At 35.3% G+C, this 21,954-nt stretch overlaps 1 protein-coding gene, 1 long non-coding RNA gene and 1 pseudogene across 2 annotated transcripts; 2 read left to right on the plus strand and 1 right to left on the minus strand.

Annotated features, from left to right (window-relative positions):
- Positions 1 to 199: 199 nt before the first annotated feature.
- LOC146924480 (uncharacterized) lies at positions 200 to 12,462 on the plus strand. Its single transcript, XR_015010186.1, has 4 exons — positions 200 to 228; positions 10,790 to 10,844; positions 11,042 to 11,203; positions 11,824 to 12,462. It is a non-coding gene; the product is annotated as an uncharacterized LOC146924480 (long non-coding RNA).
- Positions 1,013 to 3,919, minus strand: LOC146924481 (receptor-like protein 49; annotated as a pseudogene).
- A 1,601-nt stretch (positions 12,463 to 14,063) lies between the features above and the next one.
- On the plus strand, positions 14,064 to 14,669 carry LOC146924482 (uncharacterized). Its single transcript, XM_085711860.1, has one exon. The coding sequence runs from the start codon at positions 14,064 to 14,066 to the stop codon at positions 14,667 to 14,669; it is 606 nt and encodes a 201-aa protein (XP_085567986.1).
- Positions 14,670 to 21,954: the final 7,285 nt, after the last annotated feature.

Below are 21,954 nucleotides of genomic sequence, written 5' to 3' on the forward strand. Positions count from 1 at the left end.
AAATGAATTCGGATGGGTCCCTTAGCCGTTACAAGGCTTGATTGGTTGCCTTAGGAAACAAGCTGGAATATGGAGCTTATTATGATTAGACATTTACACTGGTTGCCAAAATGACAATTGTTCGCATGGTGCTACTTCTAATGGGTGGTCTATCAAATGGATTTGAAGAATGTTTTTCTTCGTGGTGACTTGACGTGTTCTTACATCCCAAGGTGCTGGAACATATTGGTAAGTGGTGAAGATTATTGTTGTAGGATTTCAAATTTCAAACTGTTCCGAACTTGTTGGTTTTAAGCTTTAGTCTCTTTCATTATACTTTAACTTTGATGCTCCTTTCAAAATTTGCTTTAATAAAACCTCCTTTTGCCTTTTCTTTATCGATTTCCAGGTAATTGCCTCCTGAATGCTTTGAGCGCAGCAAGCACCTCTCATATCATCCAAGGTCAATAACTTTTTAAGTCGTGAATACACATATAGCTGCAATATAAGTGTCATAATTGTAACCATCTTACATGATAATCAATAATAATTTTACATTTCCGACTTGTGGAAAACAGGTTGATGTCTGGTCTGCTAGTATTTTGATAGAAGATTTGTTAGCCAAAGCAGAAGCATGCATAGAGGGGAGGCTGATACATTGCAGGGACATTTTGAAGAAGGAATGCTATTACTTTTTTGAATGGCTACTAGGTCTGATTCTTTGATAGCCTGCTTCAAACTCTTGGTTTTGTGGCTGCTGTTTTGAGCTTGACATTGCTGAATTGCTTTTTTTATAGCAGAGTTGCTATTTTATGGTTGCGTCTCGGTGCTTGGTTTCATGTCAGATGATGCTCTAGTGTGAAGTCAGATGGGTGTGTTATTTTTTTGCAAATAATGTATGTTATGCAGTTTTTGAGGGTGGTGTTTGATTTTGCAGTATGCCACATATACTAGATTTACCCAAATGTGGGCTACCTACCAACCAGGAGACATTGAGATAAAAAAAAAAATCTTGAAAGTAACAAAAAAGCAATTGATCACTATAAATTTCTTATTTGTTCAACAACTTACAATATATAACACATTGGTATTAAAAGATATATATATATATAATAGTACATCCCTTAGACTGGGAAATTCAGATTAATTACAAACAGTTGTATCTACATATTTGAAAATAACCTCATCCAATTAATTAATTCTTCTGCAATTTGCGCTAGCTTTGTTTGTTCTTTTCAATCTTATGTTAAATGTATGCTCAACAAGTCTAAGAAGCCATTCGGGTTTACCAGTGAAGAAGAATACATTATATCCAAAGAGCAACCCAAATATTGCCCCACATGCATATCCGATTGCTACAGCTTTCCAGCCAAATCCTGATTCTTCTTCATCTTCAGATGTTGAATGTGGTGGCAGATCTTCCTCATTTTTGCATGATTTAGACAATGGGAATCCACACAACATTGTATTCCCTTTGTAAGAATCATTTCCAAATGTATCAAACTGTTGACCTGTAGGTATGATTCCCTCAAGATGGTTTTGTGAAAGATTTAAGAATGAGAGGAAATTCAAATTTGTCAAAGCCTCGGGAATCTCTCCCTTCAACTGGTTACTTGAGAGGTCCAACCACTCCAAATTTCTCAAATGACTCAAAGATTGTGGAATGGTACCCGTGATTCCATTATTTGAAAGGTTAAGGCCTTTGAGAGAATTTAATTCTCCAATGACTTGTGGAATATCTCCATCAAACATGTTATTTGATAAATCAACAGTTGTGAAAGTAGTCAATATCCTCGTTAGCTCTATGGAAAAACCTTTCATTATGACCACCAAAGAATCATTGTAGTAATCGGCTTTACCCATGTATTGCAAACCAATCAGGCTGTCATTCACATTCATCATTCCTTGAAAGTTCTTGAAGCATGATGTTGGCATGGGCCCACTAAAATTGTTGCCAGAGACATCATAAATTCTTAACTTAGGAAATGAATTCTTGGTGTGCTAGAATAAGTGATTGTACCATGAAGATGATTTGATCGTAAACTTAGCACCCGTAACTCTGGTAGAGTTTCTAGCCAATTGGGAAATGTATCCTCTATGTTGTTGTCACCAAGGTCCAAAACTTCAAGATTTGAATAGTGAGCCAATGACTGTGGTAGTGGTCCTTCCAATTGGTTGCCATTCAACTTTATGGTCGCAAATGCATTTCCTTTGGAAAAGGTTCTAGGCATGCTTCCATATAGGTTGTTCATTTGCATATCCAAAATAGAGAGATGAGGAAATGTTCCTAGGCATTGTGGAATCATACCTGTCAAATTGTTGTGAGCCAAATTGAGAATTAAAAGGGAACTTGCATTGCAGAATGTTGAAGAAATATCTCCTGTGAAGTTGTTGTTTGAGAGTAAAAAGTATTGAATGCCATCAGGTGGAATTGGAAGATCTCCTTGCAACTTGTTGAAACTAAGATCAATGTATCCAATGTTTTCCCATGAGTTTAAAAGTTTCTTATGAAACCAATTGGGAATTTTCCGATGAATGTTGTTATTGGAGAGATCTAACCAATGCAGATTTGGCAGTTGTGCCAGGAATTTAGGAAAGCTATTAATATTTGCAGAAGATAAATCTAAGTCAACAAGGTTGGGTAAGATGGAGTCAGCACTGCTATCAACGTTGATAGAAAGAAAACTATTGTGTGAAAGAACGAGGGAATTTAGTTTGTTTAATTTAGAAAATTGGTGAAAATCCACAACACCACTTAAGTTTGTTGATGACAAATCTAAGTCGGTAAGATTTTGCAGTTCAAATATTGAATTTGGAAAATGACCTTGTAGGTTGTTATTAGAGAGATCCAAAGATTGCAAAGAATATGTTGAGAACTCACCAATGAACCCTGTGAGATGGTTATTGTTGAGTTGCAACTCTAACAATGACGGCAAAGAATAACACCAATGTGGAATTGTTCCATTTAACATATTATTCAATTCCACATAGCTCAATTTTGAACGTTTTGTGATTTCAATTGGAATTGGGCCAACTAGTTTGTTAAATGATAAATATAAAATAGAAAGTTGAGGTAGATGAAAAAGTGATGATGGAACTTGGCAGTTAGGTTGTTAGAGTAAAGTGATAAAAAATTAAATTTGGTTAAATTTCCAAAAACATTTGGGATGTTACCGCTAAGTTCATTAGATGACAAATCTAGTATTTGAAGATTAGGTAAAGAGAGGATGTCACTTGACAAATTTCCATGCACTCTAGTGAATGGTAGACTAAGAGAAACCAAAGAAGATGACAAATTCGTTAACAACGACAAAGAGGTCTCTCTGATTGAAGACATGTTCACTCCATTCAGATAAAGCTCCCTTAAATTAGTAGCATTATGAATGAGTTTCTTCCATGTGAATGAATCAAGTTCCACAATGTTAAAGCTAAGATTAAGTGATACTAATTTTTCCAAATGAGAGATTGTGGAGGGAATATCACCATTGAGGTCACAATATGATAGATTTAGATGCGTTAGATTCACTAAATCTCCAATACCAATAGGCATTGAAGACCCAGAAAAATTATTAAAAGCCAGGTTGAGTTGTTGAAGGTGTCTAAGTTGAAAGACAGTGCTATTGGGATGTAATTCACCTTTCAGATTGTTGCAACTGAGGTCCAGATCAATCACGTGACCTGACACAGTATCGCACGTGACACCATCCCACTCGCAACAATCTGTATTGTTTTTCCAAGATTCTGTCTTGAAAGAAAAAGAAGAACACGAAAAATAGAGTTGAGATGAAGTGTTGACAGAAAATGAGTTTTTGAATTTTAACAATGCAGAGCTGTCATGATGGTTGCACAGTGAGGAAGAATAGGAAATAAAATGAGTAAGCAACAAGAACAAGAAAAAGTGAAAGGTAAAAGAAGAGAATAGAATAAAAAAGGACCCCATTTAGAGAAACTTACACTATACTCTCTTCTCAGTATTCTTTCCTTTTTCCTTTATGATATGATTTAATTTTGAATGTACTAATTGATTTCCCTCTATTTAGTTATTTATATTAAAAACATAACCCCGAAACTAAAGCATTGATGTAAGATGGGCTTGTTTTGTAGTAAGTGCCGGTGCTTATCTTCAACCGTATGAGACACTCCGGTTAGTAGATTGATTTTTTGTGGTTGCAATTTTAGTAATAGAGTATTTTGAGTCCATTATACTAATTGACGATAACATTAATTCATTATTTGTCAAAAAAAAAACATTAATTCATTAGTATCTTCCAAAAAACATTAATTCATCAGTATCCATACAAATATTTGGTGTATAATTAAGATCGGTAGGGTCAACCAATCATGGATTGGTCTAAGTGGTAAATGACATGTGGTTAGAGATTTGATTTCTGGCTCATGTGTATGGAAAAAAATTTGGTTAAAAGGGGAGAACCCGCCTTATATATCCCACGGGTTCTCCAACAAAGATTAGCCATTGCTAAGCAGTGGTGGAAACTTAATATCAGTATCATCGTAACTCAAACAAAAAAGATGATTAGGGATCGAAGAAAATGAAAACATGCATTTTGCTAACATGTTAATATACCAAAAATAAAAATGATGTATTGAAAATTTTGTCAATTTATTTTTTAAAATAGTTGAAAGTTAATTTTTCTTAACAATATTTGATATTTGTAGAAACCTTAACGTGCGTCTTTACGGTTACATGTTTGGATGACCCTTGAGTTAATTAAGTATCATCTTGTACAAGGGATGACCGAGAATTTTGAACCATATGTAGCACTATTTACGACATTAATTATAATTAATTTATGGGCTTTTGCCCTCTTTTGTACCAAAAAAAAATTAATTTATACAAAAATTGACGGATTAAATCATGAAAGTAACAACATAGCGAGATTTTTTTTTTGTCAAGTAGTTTATTGGTTAGAAATTCAACTTTTTAATTAAGGTGAACAAATGGGGTGTCCGGTGTTCGAACCCCGACCCCGTATATAATATGCAATGTCACTACCAACTAAGCTAAATTCTTGGGACAACAATCAATAGTTAAAATTAGACATTTTACAATTTGGAGTAAATATTGAACCAAGTCTTCGAGGAAGAAAAAATTAGAGCTATTTTGCCATTAAAATATGAAACATATTAATTTGGTCTTTAATAATATTAATTGTCAAAGTCCTTAAAAAAATATTAATTGTCAATCAAATTAGTCATTTTTTTTTTGGAATAAAATTAGTCTCTAATAAGATTAAACTTTAAGGAATAAAATTATGTCAAATTAGTTTCAAAAAGTACACGTACAATTTATTTTCTTAAAACAATGATTTGATTTAAATTTTAGACTTTTAAGGAATAAATAGTATTCTGTAAAAAAATAAAAGAATGAATTTGTGGACAAACCAGGTTTGGGTATAGCAGATGATAATCAATCTCCTAAAACATAACATACTAAGGTTCACCTCATCCCTTCAAAAGAAGGTTCAACTATGACAAGAGATTATGAACTATTTGTGATAACCAATTTCAATATGGAATGATCGTTGAAGAATTATGGGTGTCCAACTATATATAACGCTAGTAAACAACATGAGTTAAATTCACAACAAAAAAGGTGCAATAAAAGTTTAAAAATTCAAAAAGTGTTTTGCTTACTAAAAATACTCAAATACACAAATAATATGATATTATTATATTAAAATGATATTATTATATTAAAATATGCGAAAATTACACATTTTACTTGCAATAAAATAATGAGACAAATTGGAGTATCGAACAAGTATCATACGCGTACCATACTCCCTCCGTTCCTTTTTAAGTGTCTTTTTAGAAAATTAACACCAAAATAGCGATGTGTATTTTTGTACATGTTCTTCCTATTATACCTGTTGAGACAAAATCCCTAATTAATTTTAAAGATAATAAACTTTAATGATTAAGGATTAAATGAACTTTGATTAATTCCTTGGTATTTAACTTGTGCTCTTGTGTGTTTTACTAAGACAAGAACAATGTTTAAATCATACCAAGATACAAGAAATCAAAGGACATTGAATTCATGAACTAACTCTGAAGTTCAGAAAGTTAGTTCAGAATGTTGATCAGTGAGTTGATGAGAACGTTCTGATGGAAGTTCAGAAGGGTGTTCATAAGCAAACCCAGATTCATCAAGAACGTGAAGAACATGCAAGTACACATGACATGAATAAAAGGTCCACACAAATTGCAAAGATAACTTTCTTCTTTCCCCTCGTCAGTTTGATTCTCAAACATTCAAACTCCACACAAATTGCAAAGCATACAAGAAAAACAACTTAAGGTTGTTTTGAAGCTCTAGCATATGAATTGATCATCACTGAAGATTCTTTATATCTTCTTGTAGTGTAAATCAATTCTTTCTGTTATCTCTTTAAAGATAACTTTTCCTTCCTTTCTTCTCTTGATTTCAATCATTCAAGCTCCAAACATCTTGTAAAGTCTCATCTAGCTTTAGGGGTACTAAAGTGTTAGTTTGAGTTAAAGGTGCAAAAGTCTAAGTGGGTAACTTAGCAAGAAGTAAAGAAAGTCTCATCTAACTTTAGGGATACTAAAGTGTTAGTTTGAGTAGAAGGAGTAAAAGTCTAAGTGGGTAACTTAGCAAGAAGGTGCAAGCCTGCTGAGGCTTAGAGAATACAGTTGATGTAATTGTTCAGGTGAACAAGATTGTAAAGTGCAAGATTTGAGAGGTTATCTCAAACATCATAGTGGAAACTCTCACAAGATTGTGAGGAGTGGACTAACCCACATTGGGTGAACCACTATAAATTTCTGTGTGTTCTTTCTTTTCCCTTTACTCTTTTAAATTTAGTATACACTATACACACACAACACAGTTACTTGATTAAATCAGTTTCTGCATAATCTGCACAAGAATGTCAGAACGTTCTGAAGCAAGTTCACTAACTTAACTTTTCCAAGTAAACCACTTGAGAATTAATTTTAAGTTGCAGGTTAATTTTTAAAGGGTCACAATTCAAACCCCCTTCCTTGTGACTATTTTATCTACTTCAATACCCTCATTTTAATCCACAAATAAATTCCTATTTCTTTGCACACACTTTATCTTTCCAATAAATTTAATATGTTATCTTTCTCTCATAACAACCAATTGTCTGGTATTATCTTTTCCTCGAACAAATTCTTATTTTTTTGCGCACTCTCTCTCATAACAAACAATTGTCAATTTTTTAAATATTGTGCACATTTTTTTAATTATTTTAAGTCAATATAAAAATTATTCCAACTTCACATTAATCTTCCTTTTAAGGAACCAACTTCACATTAATCAAAAATTAAGAAAAAATTAACTTTCTTCTATCTCCTTTAATTAAAGTTAAGGCTTCAACTATGACTTCAACCAATGCCTAGAGTCACACTTAAAATTTTTAACAATTGCTACTCATCTTATTTATGAATTTTAACTCTTATTGGAACCATTGTTTGCTAAAAAAATTTGTTTAAATTTGAAGATAACAAGAAACAAACTTTGTTTTAAAAAAACAAACAAAATTTGTTTAAAAAAACAAACTTTGATTTTTTAAATAGATAGCATTAATTAGTTTTATTGAAAAAGATAAAAGTAATTGACAAAGGGTATAATTGACAAATCGTATCCTTAAAATACCAAAATGACGGTTAAATAGGAACGAATAATTCACCCTAAAAAGACACCTAAAAAGGAATATTTACTGTTTTACAAGCATCAATACTTCATAGATACCAATGTTAATGCATTAGAGATGTCGTACAGAGGAATATTTTCCACCTATTTTTAATCATGTGTAAAAAATCCAAAATTAAACAGATTTCACTTCTAACATCAGTTTTACACTAGGTCACTTATCTACAAAATCAATTTCAACCGTCATAAATTTACATCAGTGTTGCGCCTACCTTTTAGTTAAGTTTTCTACGTCCTATGTCGAAAATTGGTACCAAATTGTGTAATGTCTAATTATATAAAACAATATTATTTAAACAAAATTTTATATAATAATGTATTTGATAATAAAACCCACTATTCATGTATTTATTTGTAGTTTCTTTCTACCAATGCCCACAAGCACATTGAGAATCAGATCATCAAAATTAATGGTAAATTTCAATTATGAACTTTCAAAAATAAAGAAAAATATAATATATTTGCAGTTGATAATATCAAACATATTTACATTCTTCTTATTTTTAAAAATAAAAAAAATAAGCAATTCTATTGATACTTCCAACGAATTGATTCTATTGAACTGATGAATGACTATCAATTCAATTAATTGGTTAACTCTAGTTTTTAAAATATTGGTCCAAATCACTTGTCCCATAAACTATGCAATTGTCAGAATTGATTTTGAGTTAAGTACTATTATTTTTTTGAAAAAGTAAAATACTTTGACAAATTAATTCTAAAGTTGAATGAAGAGTCACCTTTAATTTAAAAGAAATTAAGAAAATAAATTGAGCTGAAAGTTATTTTGCGTAGAAAACCGAGTAAACGTTTTAGAAATTGAGTCTTGCGGTGCTCTTGTTTTGTAGTAGCTAGGGGATGTTTTCTTTAAACGTAACTCCAGTGGAAATATTTTTTGTGGTTGCAATTTTAGTGATACGATAATTAATTCATTAGCATCCATAGAAATATTTGGTGTATATTACAAGACTTGACTTTAGCCAAATGAGACAAGTCCATGAAGAAAAATGATATTGGAACACATATGTGACATCAAACAAGGGACGTCCAAACATCATGCTATTAACATGGATGTTGTGAGCCTGTTCACAGATTCATCCTTTTTGTTTTTAGCGAATTTGCATTATATCAATGTACTCTTTCAATTTGAATGAATGAATATCTTCTATTTTGTCAAAAAAAAAAAAAAAGAAATGAAAACACACTCTATCATAATATTCTCAATACAAACTCTTATTTTTTTTTTATCTTTTTTATGTGAGATGGAGAGAGGGGGAAGTGAGGAAAGAGAGAGAGAGAGCAGAGAGGAGAGAGAGAGAGTAAAATTTTAAAAGAAAACCAATCTCAAGAAATCTCATGTCTTCATGAAAGACCTTTTATTGCTAAAATTTCACTAGAAAATCCTACAAAATCCTTCAAAATACAATTTATTAAACAATCCTTCGAAATTTGAATGATTTTGAATACCACAAGACTTTTTTTAAGTGATGAGAAATCTTGATTGAATACCTCAAGACTTTTTTAAAATGACAAAAAGTTTTGATTGAATACCAAAGACTTTTTTTAAGTTGCAAAGAGTCTTGATTGAATACCACAAGACTTTTTCATAATTAAAAAGTCTTTTAAAATCTCTTAGAATCCTAATCCAATACATCCCCCGAAGTTGTGATATTAACTTTTTTCACGCGCAACCCGTAAAATTTTCCGAGGAAAGGCTCGTCACCCTAGACCACATTGCGTGGCTAATAGACATCTCATACATGGAACCATGATGATCTTGAGATTTTTGAGTAAATGATGTGCACCCACGCCGGAGGTTGACAGACAAGTCTGTTGTACCATAAACTCGACCACGGGTACGACCCCCTGCAGACTCGGTCCACAACCTAAGTTTTATTCCTCCATCAACCTCTTGCACACCATCTACATTTGTGTCATCAATCTGGGCTTGTACTCTACTCAAAACGAACGAACTATGAAGTAGTTAAATTATAGTCTTAACCATTGATTTCAATTCAATAGTTATAATTCTGCATCATATTCTCTGAGGAGCACTCATCGTTTTAGAGGAGCCATATCCAAAAATAGTACATATGATCAGGTGGAGGACCTGATGTATTAACAATTTGCTCAAGATTTGTATCTCACTTTCTCAAAGGAATAGTGATCTCATCTTCTAACTTCTTCACTCACTAAATATCTGTCAGAATTTTTAATGCATATTAATGGCTACTTTTTCTTTTAATTTGTGGAGTATTATTTAAAGACATTTGATTGAAGAGTTTATGTTACATTGGTAAAATAGGTGGTACAAAAGTACTAGTTTTCATTGCCATATTCGTAAGGATGTGGCATTCTTTATCGATCTACACCAAATATGAGAGATACACCAAGTATATGCAACAAGCAAGTATAGCCGAATAATTTTTGAAATGTTTTTCTTTCTTTTAAAATGGGATGGGGAGGGATTTATATAAACAGGGGAGGGATAAAGAAACCAGCAAAGTAGAGTGTTGATTTTGAGTAGATAGGATATCTTGGTTGTACAATAACTTGTTATCTAACTTAGTTATTTTGGGAATGTAGTTAAGCTTATTTTCATATAGTACTAATTTGTTTCATTAGCCGTCATTGGAAGCTAGTAGAAATAAGCTATAAATAGCTTATGGGCATCATGACAAGTTATAAATCCTCCTTAATACTTAAATGATCACTTATGTCATAGGGTAAACCTAAATAAACTGTAAACTATATATGGTTTTCACAGTGTAGTTCCTAGTTTCATCATTATTGGTGTATTGGATTACAGTTGGATGTGGTCAATTTGGTTCTGTATGGACTTAATGCTATCTAAAGTAAATTAGCCTAATCTAGTAATTTATTTGTTAAATAAGTGCACTCTGATATGTTGTGTTGTCATGATATGCTATGCCTATTTCATAGGGGCAGGAACGTATTGGTAAGTGATGAAGATCATTGTTGTAGGATTTCAAATTTTGAAGTGTTCCGAACTTGTTGGTTTTAAACTTCTTTCAACATTTGCTTTAATAAACCTCTTTTTGCCTTTCTTTCATTTTTGATTTGCAGGTATTTGCCTCCTGAATGCTTTGAGCTCAGCAAGACGCCTCTTATATCATCCAAGGTCATTAATTTTTTTTTTTAAGTCGTGAATACATGGATCATTTTTTGTGTTATGAATCTCAATTTGTCAGTCATTTTTGGTCAATGGATATTTCGTTTTAACATAAGTTTCGTGATGTCGGTATTGTGCAAACAACTAAGTGTTGGATAATTATCTTACTTGATATTCACATAACATTTCTGACTTGTGTAAAACAGGTTGATGTCTGGTCTGCTGGTATTTTGTTTTATCAAATGCTCTTCGGCAGACGTCCTTTCGGACATGACCAAACACAAGAGAGAATACTTCGTGAAGACACAATTATTAAGGCACGCAAGGTTGAATTTCCCGCAAGACCTACTGTTTCTAATGAGGCAGAGGTAGGTTGAGACCTTTTATGTTAAGTACTACCCGTAGCTAATTGTTCTTTGGCCATCGTTCATTTATTTATATTATTCTATTATTCAGTGGACACAATCTTCACCTGTTTTAGGTTATATGATTGCACGAAAATCCGACTTTATTCTATGTGCAGGCGCAATTAGCGTTGACAATTTATCTGAATGTGCAAATTCTCTCCTCGGTATCACAATGCCCATTAAAATGTTAATGGTTTGATAGCTGTTGAAAGTAATTTGCAGCCATGAGAAAGTATTGGTAGTGCAAGATATTTTTTCATTTAAAAATTTATACTTCTAATTATCATCAGCACTCAGCAGAACCATAATAATATTTCTTAGGCATTGTATTATTCTCTAAGTAACAAACTATAAAGTAGTTAAAAGTAGTTATAATCTCAACTGTTGAAGAAGGAAACAGACTATGAAGTAGTTAAAAGTCTCACTGCTGATTTACCAATCAATAATTATAATTCTGCACCGTTTTCTCTGAATAACACTCCTCACAGTTTAGAGGAACCAAATCCAAAATACCTATACTTACTTTTTATATATATCACTGAAACCTGACAATATCTCTATTTAATGTACAAATTTGCCAGGAATTTATACGGCGGTGTCTAACATATAACCAGGCTGAGAGACCAGATGTATTGACCATTGCCCAAGATCCATATCTCACATACGTGAAGAAGTAGTGATGTTCATTGACATGGCTTTGTTACCCTTTCCCCACCAAAAAAGCATATGGGGATCTCATCTTCTAACTTAAGTCACTAAATATCTGTCAGAATTTGTATAGGCTGTTAAGGTTTTCTTATCTCAAATGAGTGAGGGAAAGGATTTTTCCCATTCTAAAAGGAATTCTTGTTTTCTTCATGCATTTATCATTTGGTTCAAAATACCGGAGTAGCAAAAAGCTAGTTGAGTTGACTTGACCTTCAAAGGGTCAATGATGTATAGGTAGGCAAGAAGTTATTTTTTTGATTTTTTTATTATTCTTCCTGCCACCAAATTATTGGATTATAATGCATATTGATCCGCTGCATTTTCTTTTCATTTGTGGAGAGTTGTTTAAAGACATTTTATTGATGAATTTGCTTATCTTACAATTGTATAATATAGATGGTTTAGCCTAGTATGCGGTGCTTGGGGCAAAAGTAGTTTTCAACCATCATATGTGATGTATTTCAATCAAACTGGCAATGATACAGCAATGAAAAACAACTTGTTATTTGCAACTTGGCCTCCGATTCTTCTTAGTTCAACTTTGGCGAGCCAACTTTTGAAACCCAGGGTTTCGTAATTCCCTTAAGTTTAGGGCTGGTAGTGCTTCAATCATCAATAAATAATGGTGGCAACTGTCCCCAACATCAATTCTCAAAGACGAACTTGCACATGCACAACAAGTAGAAGGAAGGCATTTGGCACGCTACCATTGTGGTGGCATGGGTGTGGTGACTGCAATCTGCGTTAGCCCACAAGGGCCTGGACGTGAAAAGTGAAAAGCTCTATTCTTCGCCTCCTTCTATACGCCATCCTCACCAAGAGTGTGTGCATCTTGAGCTCTCAGAGTCTTAGAACTTGGTTATCGACAATGACACAACCAAATTATTGCAATTGCTTGAGCTTGCCTCAGAACGTCTCTTCAAATCTCTCTACATTTTGTTTATTTCCTGTGCAAGGTCTTCCTTAAGGCCACTGATGTCTTCATTGCCATAGTTCATCAGCCTAAACTTAGTGTTGGAATTATCAAACTCCCCACCAACCAACCAATCTGTTCATTGCCATATTCGTAAATATTTGATATTCTTTATCGATCATATGCAACCGTCCTTCTTCAAAAAGGTTTGACATATTATGAGAGGTACACCAAGTATCTGCAACAAGCAGGTAAACAAGAATAAAATATACACATACACATAAGTATATTTACAGCGAGTACAGTTCTACACACCTGCAGCATACTTTAGACACATAAGTTCATCGGCACAGGTCACACTATTTTCGTTAACAACAAGTTTCATGTTAACAAAGAGACACCAATATATCTAATTGTTACAATTAACATTAACAAATTATTCAAGCCTCTTCCAATTTCTTCCATAGGTCCTTGCCTTGATCGCAAAAAAAGAACTGATCTGAATTATTTTCTGTAACAACCTCAATGGTTTATGCATCTTCTGTCAAACATTTATCATACTTACATCTCCAAATTGAAGTTTAGATTTAAATAAATAACCATCTCGATGATAATACTTGTGCTCAAATAGATCAATAGCTAAATGAAAAACATCAATGATCTTTTTCAGTCTAGTGCACTAATAAAATATTAGATATTGGTGATTAATATTACACATATTGTGGTCAGATGGTATTGACTCAGAACCTGAGAGTGATTTTCACTAATATAGTTTCACTAACCAACCTATTCCACTATATCTTGTATAAAAAAAGAACCTACTCCACTATATCAAACTGCATAACATATAACTAATTGAATAAAACATAAATTACGTGTTTTAGGAAAAGAGAGGAGCATCTCATCACTTACAAGAGTGGGGCCTCATGTTCTCAGATCAATTTCTTTCTCATTAGGAAAACAGATAGGAAGATCTGTTTAGACTGTAAAGTCATACCTGGAGAGGGCTTAACTACCCAACACAGAGTAATGGTGATGGATGTAAGGGTTAAGAGGAGGGCAAAGAGAAGAGATCGTAGCGGGGCTCCGTGAATCAAGTGGTGGCATTTAAAGGGTGACAAACAAAGGATATTCTAACACAAGATATTAGAGGGAGGTTTCAGGCAACCACATGGAAGCGCTAATGATATGTGGGAGAGGATGGCTCATGAGATTAAGAAGGTGGCAAAAGCGACGTTGGGAGAATTTAGAGGTTTTGGACCTAGGGGTAAAGAATTTTGGTGGTGGAATGACAGTGTTCAGAGTAAAGTTCGGATCAAGAGAGTTTGTTTTAAAGATTGGTCTAAGTGTAAAAATGCCGAAACTTGGGATAAATATAAAATAGCTAGGAAAGAGGCTAAGAAGGCAGGGAGCGAAGCGAGAACTCAAGCATTTGAAGGATTATACCAATCTTTAGGTACGAAGGAGGGGGAGAAATCTATATACAAGCTTGCGAAGGGACGAGAACGAAAGACAAGAGACCTGGACCAAGTGAAATGTATTAAGGATGAAGATGGTAGAGTTTTGGTGCAAGAAAGAGATATTAAGGATAGATGGAAGAAGTATTTCCACAACTTATTTAATGAAGGATATGAGATCTTACTAGACTCTAACAGGTTAAACATCAGGGAGGAGGACCGGAACTATAACTATTATCATCGGATTCAGGAGCACGAGGTGAAAGAAGCGTTGAAAAGGATGAGTAATGGCAAGGCAGTTGGGCCGGACAACATACCTATCGAAGTGTGGAAAAGTCTTGGCGATTGAGGAATTGTGTGGCTCACAAAACTTTTCAACGAGATTATGAGGACGAAGAAAATGCCAGACGAGTGGAGAAGAAGCACCTTAATTCCAATCTATAAGAACAAGGGGGATATACAACATTGCGCGACTAAGAAATTATGGGAAAGGGTAATTGAGCGCAGACTAAGAAAAGAGACTCACGTTACGGATAACCAATTTGGTTTTATGCCTGGGAGGTCGACTATGGAAGCGATCTACTTACTTTGACGCGTGATGGAGCGATACTGGACGGATAAAAAAGACTTACACTTAGTTTTCATTGATTTGGAGAAGGCGTATGATAGAGTACCTAGAGAGATTTTGTGGAAATCCCTGGAGAAGAAAGGGGTGAGGATTGCCTATATTAGAGCTATCCAGGATATGTATGAGGGGGCTTCGACTAGTGTGAGGAAGCAGGATGGGGATACCGTAGATTTTCCCATAACAATAGGACTGCACCAAGGGTCAACCCTAAGTCCTTATCTTTTTACTTTAGTTTTGGATGTGCTGACGGAACACATCCAAGAGTTAGCACCGAGATGTATGCTTTTTGCAGATGATGTAGTCTTGCTTGGTGAGTCGAGGGAGGAGTTAAACGGGAAGCTAGAGACTTGGAGGCAAGCCTTAGAAGCGTATGGCTTCCGCCTGAGTAGAAGCAAGACGGAGTACATGGAATGTAACTTCTGTTATACCCTAATTTTGGACCTAAAAATACCAACTCAATTCTTCTTTTCTTGCATTTTAAGTCATTTGATATGTCTCTGATCAATGGCATCTTTCTCTGCATTTTATTTCAAGGTTATTTGCAAAATTTACATGCAAGGGTATTTTAGTCATTTCCTATGTCAAGTGTCTCTCAGTCTTTCAAAATTTTGTTTGAAGTCCTTTTAAATAGTTTGAATAAGTCTTCATTTCATTCTATGGCAAAATCCATTTTAAAAATTGCCTTTGAAGTCATTTTGAGTCAGTTTTGCCCCTAGGGGCATTTTAGTCTTTTCAAGTGTCAAAGCTCTGTTTAAACTCTTAAAATTGTCTCTGAGTCTTTCAAGTTGGTTTAAATAAACTGTTGTTTCATTTCTCTGTTGAAAATCCATTTCAAATTCGTATCTGAGTCATTTACAGTCGTTTTAGCCCCAGGGGCATTTTGGTCATTTCACACGAAATTTCGGCAGAGAGAGGTTACTTTAAAGTACCTCATTTAAGCCATTGGTTCGTTTTAGTCCATTTTGTCAAATTTTAATCGTTTCGCTTTACGTTTAGTCAAATTACCATTTTTATTCCAATTTTATTTTTAGTTTTTTTTCTAAGTCCAAGGTGTCCGAAATTACATTCAAGTCCTTTTTAATTTTCTTTTTAGGCCTTTTAATTTTTTTATTTTGCAATTTAGTCCTCTTTTGTCCAAATCATCTATTCTGTACACGTGTCAGAGTCTTAGTGGTCCACAGAAGTTTGTTACAAGGGTATGCCACATGTCAAAATCCCATTGGTCCAGTCCATACATGTGTCAGCTATAAAAGCCAACTCACCAGTCAAAGTCAGCAACCACCATTCATTTCTGTACACATCATCAAAAACAGAAATTCCATTTCTCTCTCCACCACAGAAAGATCAAAACGCAGAAAAACTCAAGAACATGATGAACAAACTCATCATCTTCAAACCCTAACCGTTTCTCAACAACACAATCCACACAAATTCGCATAGAATTCCTCATCAATTACACCATTCAACAACAAATTTCACCAAAAACGAATCAAACAGTCTCAAATTCACAATCAATTGCAACAAGATTCAACAAATTCAACAAAATTCGAAGAGGTTCTCAGAGATTCGTCGGAATCATCATCATTGAACCATAACCTCTGCAATTCTAGCACAAGTTCACCGTTTGAAACGATGAATCACGCGATCACAGAGAAGAAGTGAGAAGAAGAGGGATCGAAGTGAATCAGTACCAGTTCGAGCAAATTCACAGAGACGAAGCGAGAGAAGAAGAATACGAAGCTTTTCACCGATTTATTTTCGGTGAAAATACGAAGATCCTGAAACTCACCGATTCAAAGAAGATTTCAAGATCTCCGACGTGTTTCTTGTTCCAAATCTCCGATTAAAACTGAGGTATCATTGTTCTCCTCTCTCCCTTTCTTTTGAAAAAGTTTTCACCGATTTTAAAAAGTGTAGATCTAGGTTTTATTCGAGAGTTCTTGAGAAAAAGAGTTACATATTCTAAGAGAGGAGGGAGAGACGAAGAGAACGATGTAAAAAAATGCAAGATCGGTTAAGTTTTGAAACTCCGGTGACGGAAACCGTCGCCCGCAACCGTACCGGAGAAATCTTTCTCGTCGGAGAAGAAGAGAAGAATTGCAGAGCTTCTCTCTCTAAGAGAGGTTTAGTGAGAGAAAGAGTGGTGAGTTGTGATGTTTGGACCGGTCTCTAGTATATATAAGAGGTGAACCGGACCGGTTCACATAAACCAGTCTGGTTCACCCTTGGTTCAACCTTTCCTTTGATCTTAACCGTTTGATTTGCTAGATGATGACGTGTGTGGCCTAGATTCGTCCTTGTTGTGTGCCTGATCTGTGTTACTATGCGCCTTGCAATTTCAGCCTTCAGATCTAGGGTTTTGATAGACTTGGATCAATCCAACGCCTCTGAGGCAGTTGGATAGTCCAAGATCCATCTGTAGCCTTGGGCCTGGGTTGAATTTTTGTGCAGATTCTTTTCTTTCATGATTTCTTGCTATTTCTGTACTGCCTTTTGCTATTTGAACCTTTTACGTGTCCAAAACTCTCCATAAAAATCCCAAATAATTTTCCATAGGTTTTTGATGATTTTCTTGATGTTTTTATGACTTTTTTACATAATAAATTTTGATAAAAAATATATATAGCTTTTTTCTTGTTTTTGTTAGAATTAGTAATTTTCTTGCACTTTTAGTCCAAAAACTCTTCAAAAATTCCAAAAAAATTCATATAGGTTTCTTGATAGTTTGGTAGCATTTTGTGATAATTTTTACATATTAAAATTGGTTAAAAAATAAGGTGTTAATTTTCCTACTATTTTGTGATATTTTGTGCCAAAAATGAATGAAACTTTGCTTGATTTTAATCCAAATTGCTTGATGAATATTGGTGACCTATACCACTTGATTTCATAGGGTTTTAGCTACTGTTTGTGTTTAATATTGTTGCATAATTGTGAATCTTAGTAGGTTGCTTAGCTTACAAGTTAGTTGTGTAGTTAAATAATGTAAATGTGCTTAAAGTTTGTTTTAAAATGCTAAGTAAATCATGTTGCCTTAATTCCCATTCCAAAATTTGATTCCAAAACCTTTAAAAATGTATTGGGATGTGAGAATTATAGGTCATATGTTTCTTGCATTCTATGAACAAATTTTAATCATATTTGCACTCATTTTGCCTTTATCTTGGTTTGTCTTCCATCCTTTATGTTATAGTGTCTTTCTTGCTTTATTTCTTTTGATATTGCCTTATACTACTAACCTTTTCATTTCATGTTTCATATTCATCATAAGCATCTCCATTTCATCCCATGTTCATCTCTATTTTTCTTGCAATTTAATTTGTACTAAAATTAGAATGTAACCCTTAGGAGTTTTGTAATATTCCTATGCTTTTGATTTCTTGGCAAAGAGGCCATAGAATGTATCTAGGCCAATGATGTAAAGGACAATGGACTCTAATAATGTACACCGACACAAGCACCGACACACGCACACACACCACTTTAGGTATATAGCTAGAATATGCATGTTTAGATGTATGTTTAGGATTGTATGTTTAGATGAATGTTTAGGGTTTATACTTAGAAAAATCAATTTTCCAAAAAAAATGTGAACAAACATCATTCAAACCATTTTCTAAATAAACCTTGGGATCAAAATCCCATTGTATTTTCCTTTTTTCATTTTCTTAATCAAATTTCAATGAAAATAATCATGTTTAGACCATATTTTGCAAATGACTAATTCAACCTCACAATTTCTTAATGCTCATGCCTTTAAGGCCTCTCAATCTCCATTCTTCAAAATCCATTTTCAAACTTAAAATCAACCAACAAAAACAAAAAACATTTTTGGAAGAGAACTACGGTGGATTTGATCCCTTAAACGGGTACGTAGGCAAGGAATCAAAATTCCTTCAATTCAACTAAAATAAAAATCCAAAAAACATTCTTCTCCCGCCAATTCTTCATTTAGTAACTCTTAGGTGTAAATAACATTTCCAAATAGCATTTAAAAATAAAGCGCGCGCGTAGAAATTAAAGACGGTTCCTATAGGATACTATAGTCGTTATGGGTGCCTAACACCTTCCCGTAGCGAAAACAACTCCCGGACCTCGATTCTCAAGGGTTTTGCTTACTTTTTCCCTTCCCAAGAAAAAATAAGATATCACCGGTTAGAAAGGTTCAAACGTAATCAATGTTTGACACCCGAAAACCAAGATAAAACAGCTGGCGACTTCACTGGGGAGATTCGAGAGTTACGCCTAGTCTTTATTTCCACGCTTGCGCTTGTATTTTTACTTGTTTCTTTTACTTGCTTTCCTATGTGAATAAATGTTTAATTTCTTGCAAACGTGTGGGGTGAGAATATCAAAAGTCCTGCACCCGGGCTGAGTGAACTTAGGATTTAGGGGGGATATAATCGACAATTCATTCCAGGGGTTACCTCGTGTTTTGGATTATGCGATCAATCCCACATAGCTGAGGCATTTTGGGGGTGATGTTGTCGGCGCGTGTTGTCGCGTTTAGGCACTTTACTTCTAATTGTTCTATGACGCTATGAACCGTAGATAACCAAACCCATCCTTGGCCATTTTCTAGGATGTAGTGCGGAGGCTAAACCGAGTGTTGTCTCGAGTTTTAGTCGTCACGCGATACTACACTCAAGTTAGACCTTCCACGGATAATCATGGAGCGAGTGTTGTCTCGTGACACCATGATATACGTCGGAGAGGTTGCAACTTGGGAACCTTTTTAGAACCCGGTTACTATTTCCTAAAGCCCTAGTTTCACCGGACGCCGTGTCCACCCATGACTCCTCGACTTTGAACTTCAACCCACCATGTTTTCTCCGAACTTGAACATAATCATGCATACATGCATAAAACTTTTTCCCATGCATTTATCAGAGGACTTAGACAAGTCATCTTTTGAACATCACGGATGTGAACACCAAGTGATACCATCTCAACTAAACTTCTAGTTTTGCTCAAGATCTTCAAATAAAACCGTGTTTCTCCGTGATGTTCACAACCACTTTGACAAGTCTTCTGACAAAAAAAGAGTCTTTTCGCATTTGCATATCATGCATCATATGCATCATTCATCGGTCACAAATGGCTTCCCGTGCTCATTGTCTACCTGGTTTTTCCGCCGCAGTCTGAAAGGTGGCTCGTGCTCGCAAGATTCACCAACCAGATAGAGTTTATCAGACAAGATTGTACAAGAGAAGAAACATGGCTAACCTTGAGGAAGAGAATGCCAGCCCCTCGGGCCAGCCCATCGAAGAGTCTAATCTGGACGAGATTTTGAGGCTCATCAAGAAGAGCGATTATAAAATTGTTGACCAGCTGCTGCAGACTCCATCAAAGATATCCATCTGGTCTCTGCTCCTGAGCTTAGAAACTCACAGGAAAGTGCTGATGAAAGTACTGGAACAGGCCTATGTTGATCATGAAGTCTCTGTGGATCAGTTTGATGGGATAGTGGGTAACATCACTGCTCGCAACAACTTGGGGTTTGGTGATGATGAGCTCCCCGAAGCAGGGAAACACCACAACTTGGCTCTGCATATCTCCGTGCATTGCAGATCTGACATGATATCCAACGTGCTGGTGGACACTGGATCATCGTTGAATGTAATGCCTGAGTCCACACTAAGGCAATTGAGTCATCATGGAATTTCCCTGAGGGGTAGTAGCTATCTGGTTAAAGCTTTTGATGGATCCCGCAAAGATGTTCTCGGGGAAGTAGACTTGCCAATTACCATTGGTCCCGAGACATTCCAGATTACTTTCCAAGTCATGGACATCAATGCTTCTTACAGTTGTCTCCTCGGAAGACCATGGATCCACGCCGCTGGAGCAGTAACTTCTACCTTGCATCAGAAGCTCAAGTTCATGAGGAATGGTAAGATTGTCACTGTGCATGGTGAGGAAGCATATCTAGTTAGCCAAGTGTCATCTTTCTCTTGTGTTGAAGCAGGGTCCGCTGAAGGGACGTCGTTTCAAGGCTTGACTGTTGAGGGTGCAGAGCCCCGGAGGGCTGGTACTAGCATGGCTTCATTGAAGGATGCCCAGAAGGCTGTTCGGGAAGGACAAGCTGCTGGCTGGGGCAAGGTGATTCAGATCTTGGAAAACAAGCGTAAAGAGGGCCTTGGATTCTCCCCGACATCTGCTGTTTCAAAGGGAACTTTCTATAGTGCTGGGTACATCAATGCTATTACTGAAGATGCTGCTGGGAGTAGTTATGTGCCCACATTTGTTATACCAGGAGGCACTGTGAGAAATTGGGAGACCATTGAGGTTCCTTTAGTCATGCATGCTTCCATGTAATGTGTTTTGTTGCTCATGTCTTTTGTTTTCAAAATAACAATCCTTTCGCTCTGCCCAAGGCGAAAGTGATATCATTGTAAGGGCGTGTTTGTTTCGGCATTGCCGTTAATCAATAAAAAGTTGTCGTCTTTCTCATGACTCTTTGTTTTTTACTTTTTAGTGCCTTTTTCTTGGAAATAATGGTAATGCCAGAAAAAACCAAAACATCTATATTTTCTTATTAATTTCAAAAATCTGCATAAAAACGTTTTTTCTAAAATCATCCCAATCATATTATGCAGATTGAACCATAATAAACCCGTTGAACACAGTGACCCTATGGTTCCTCCAAATTTTGAATTCCCTGTATATGAAGCTGAAGATGAGGATGATGATGTTGAAGAGATACCATATGAGATCACTCGACTGCTTGAGCAAGAAAGAAGAGCCATTCAGCCTCACCAGGAAGAGATTGAGCTTATCAACCTGGGTACTGAAGAGAACAAGCGAGAGATCAAGATTGGTGCTGCACTTGAGCCAGAAGTAAAAAAGAAGATCATTCAGCTTCTTCACGATTATCCGGATGTCTTTGCATGGTCCTATGAAGATATGCCGGGTTTAGATCCAAGATTGTGGAACATCGGATACCGACAAGACCTGAATGTCCTCCTGTCAAGCAGAAATTGAGAAGGTCTCGTCCAGACATGGCTCT

This window comes from Medicago sativa, chromosome 5, assembly GCF_051527215.1.
Source record: "Medicago sativa cultivar Bolivia chromosome 5, Bolivia_mono, whole genome shotgun sequence".
Classification (NCBI taxonomy): Eukaryota; Viridiplantae; Streptophyta; class Magnoliopsida; order Fabales; family Fabaceae; genus Medicago; species Medicago sativa.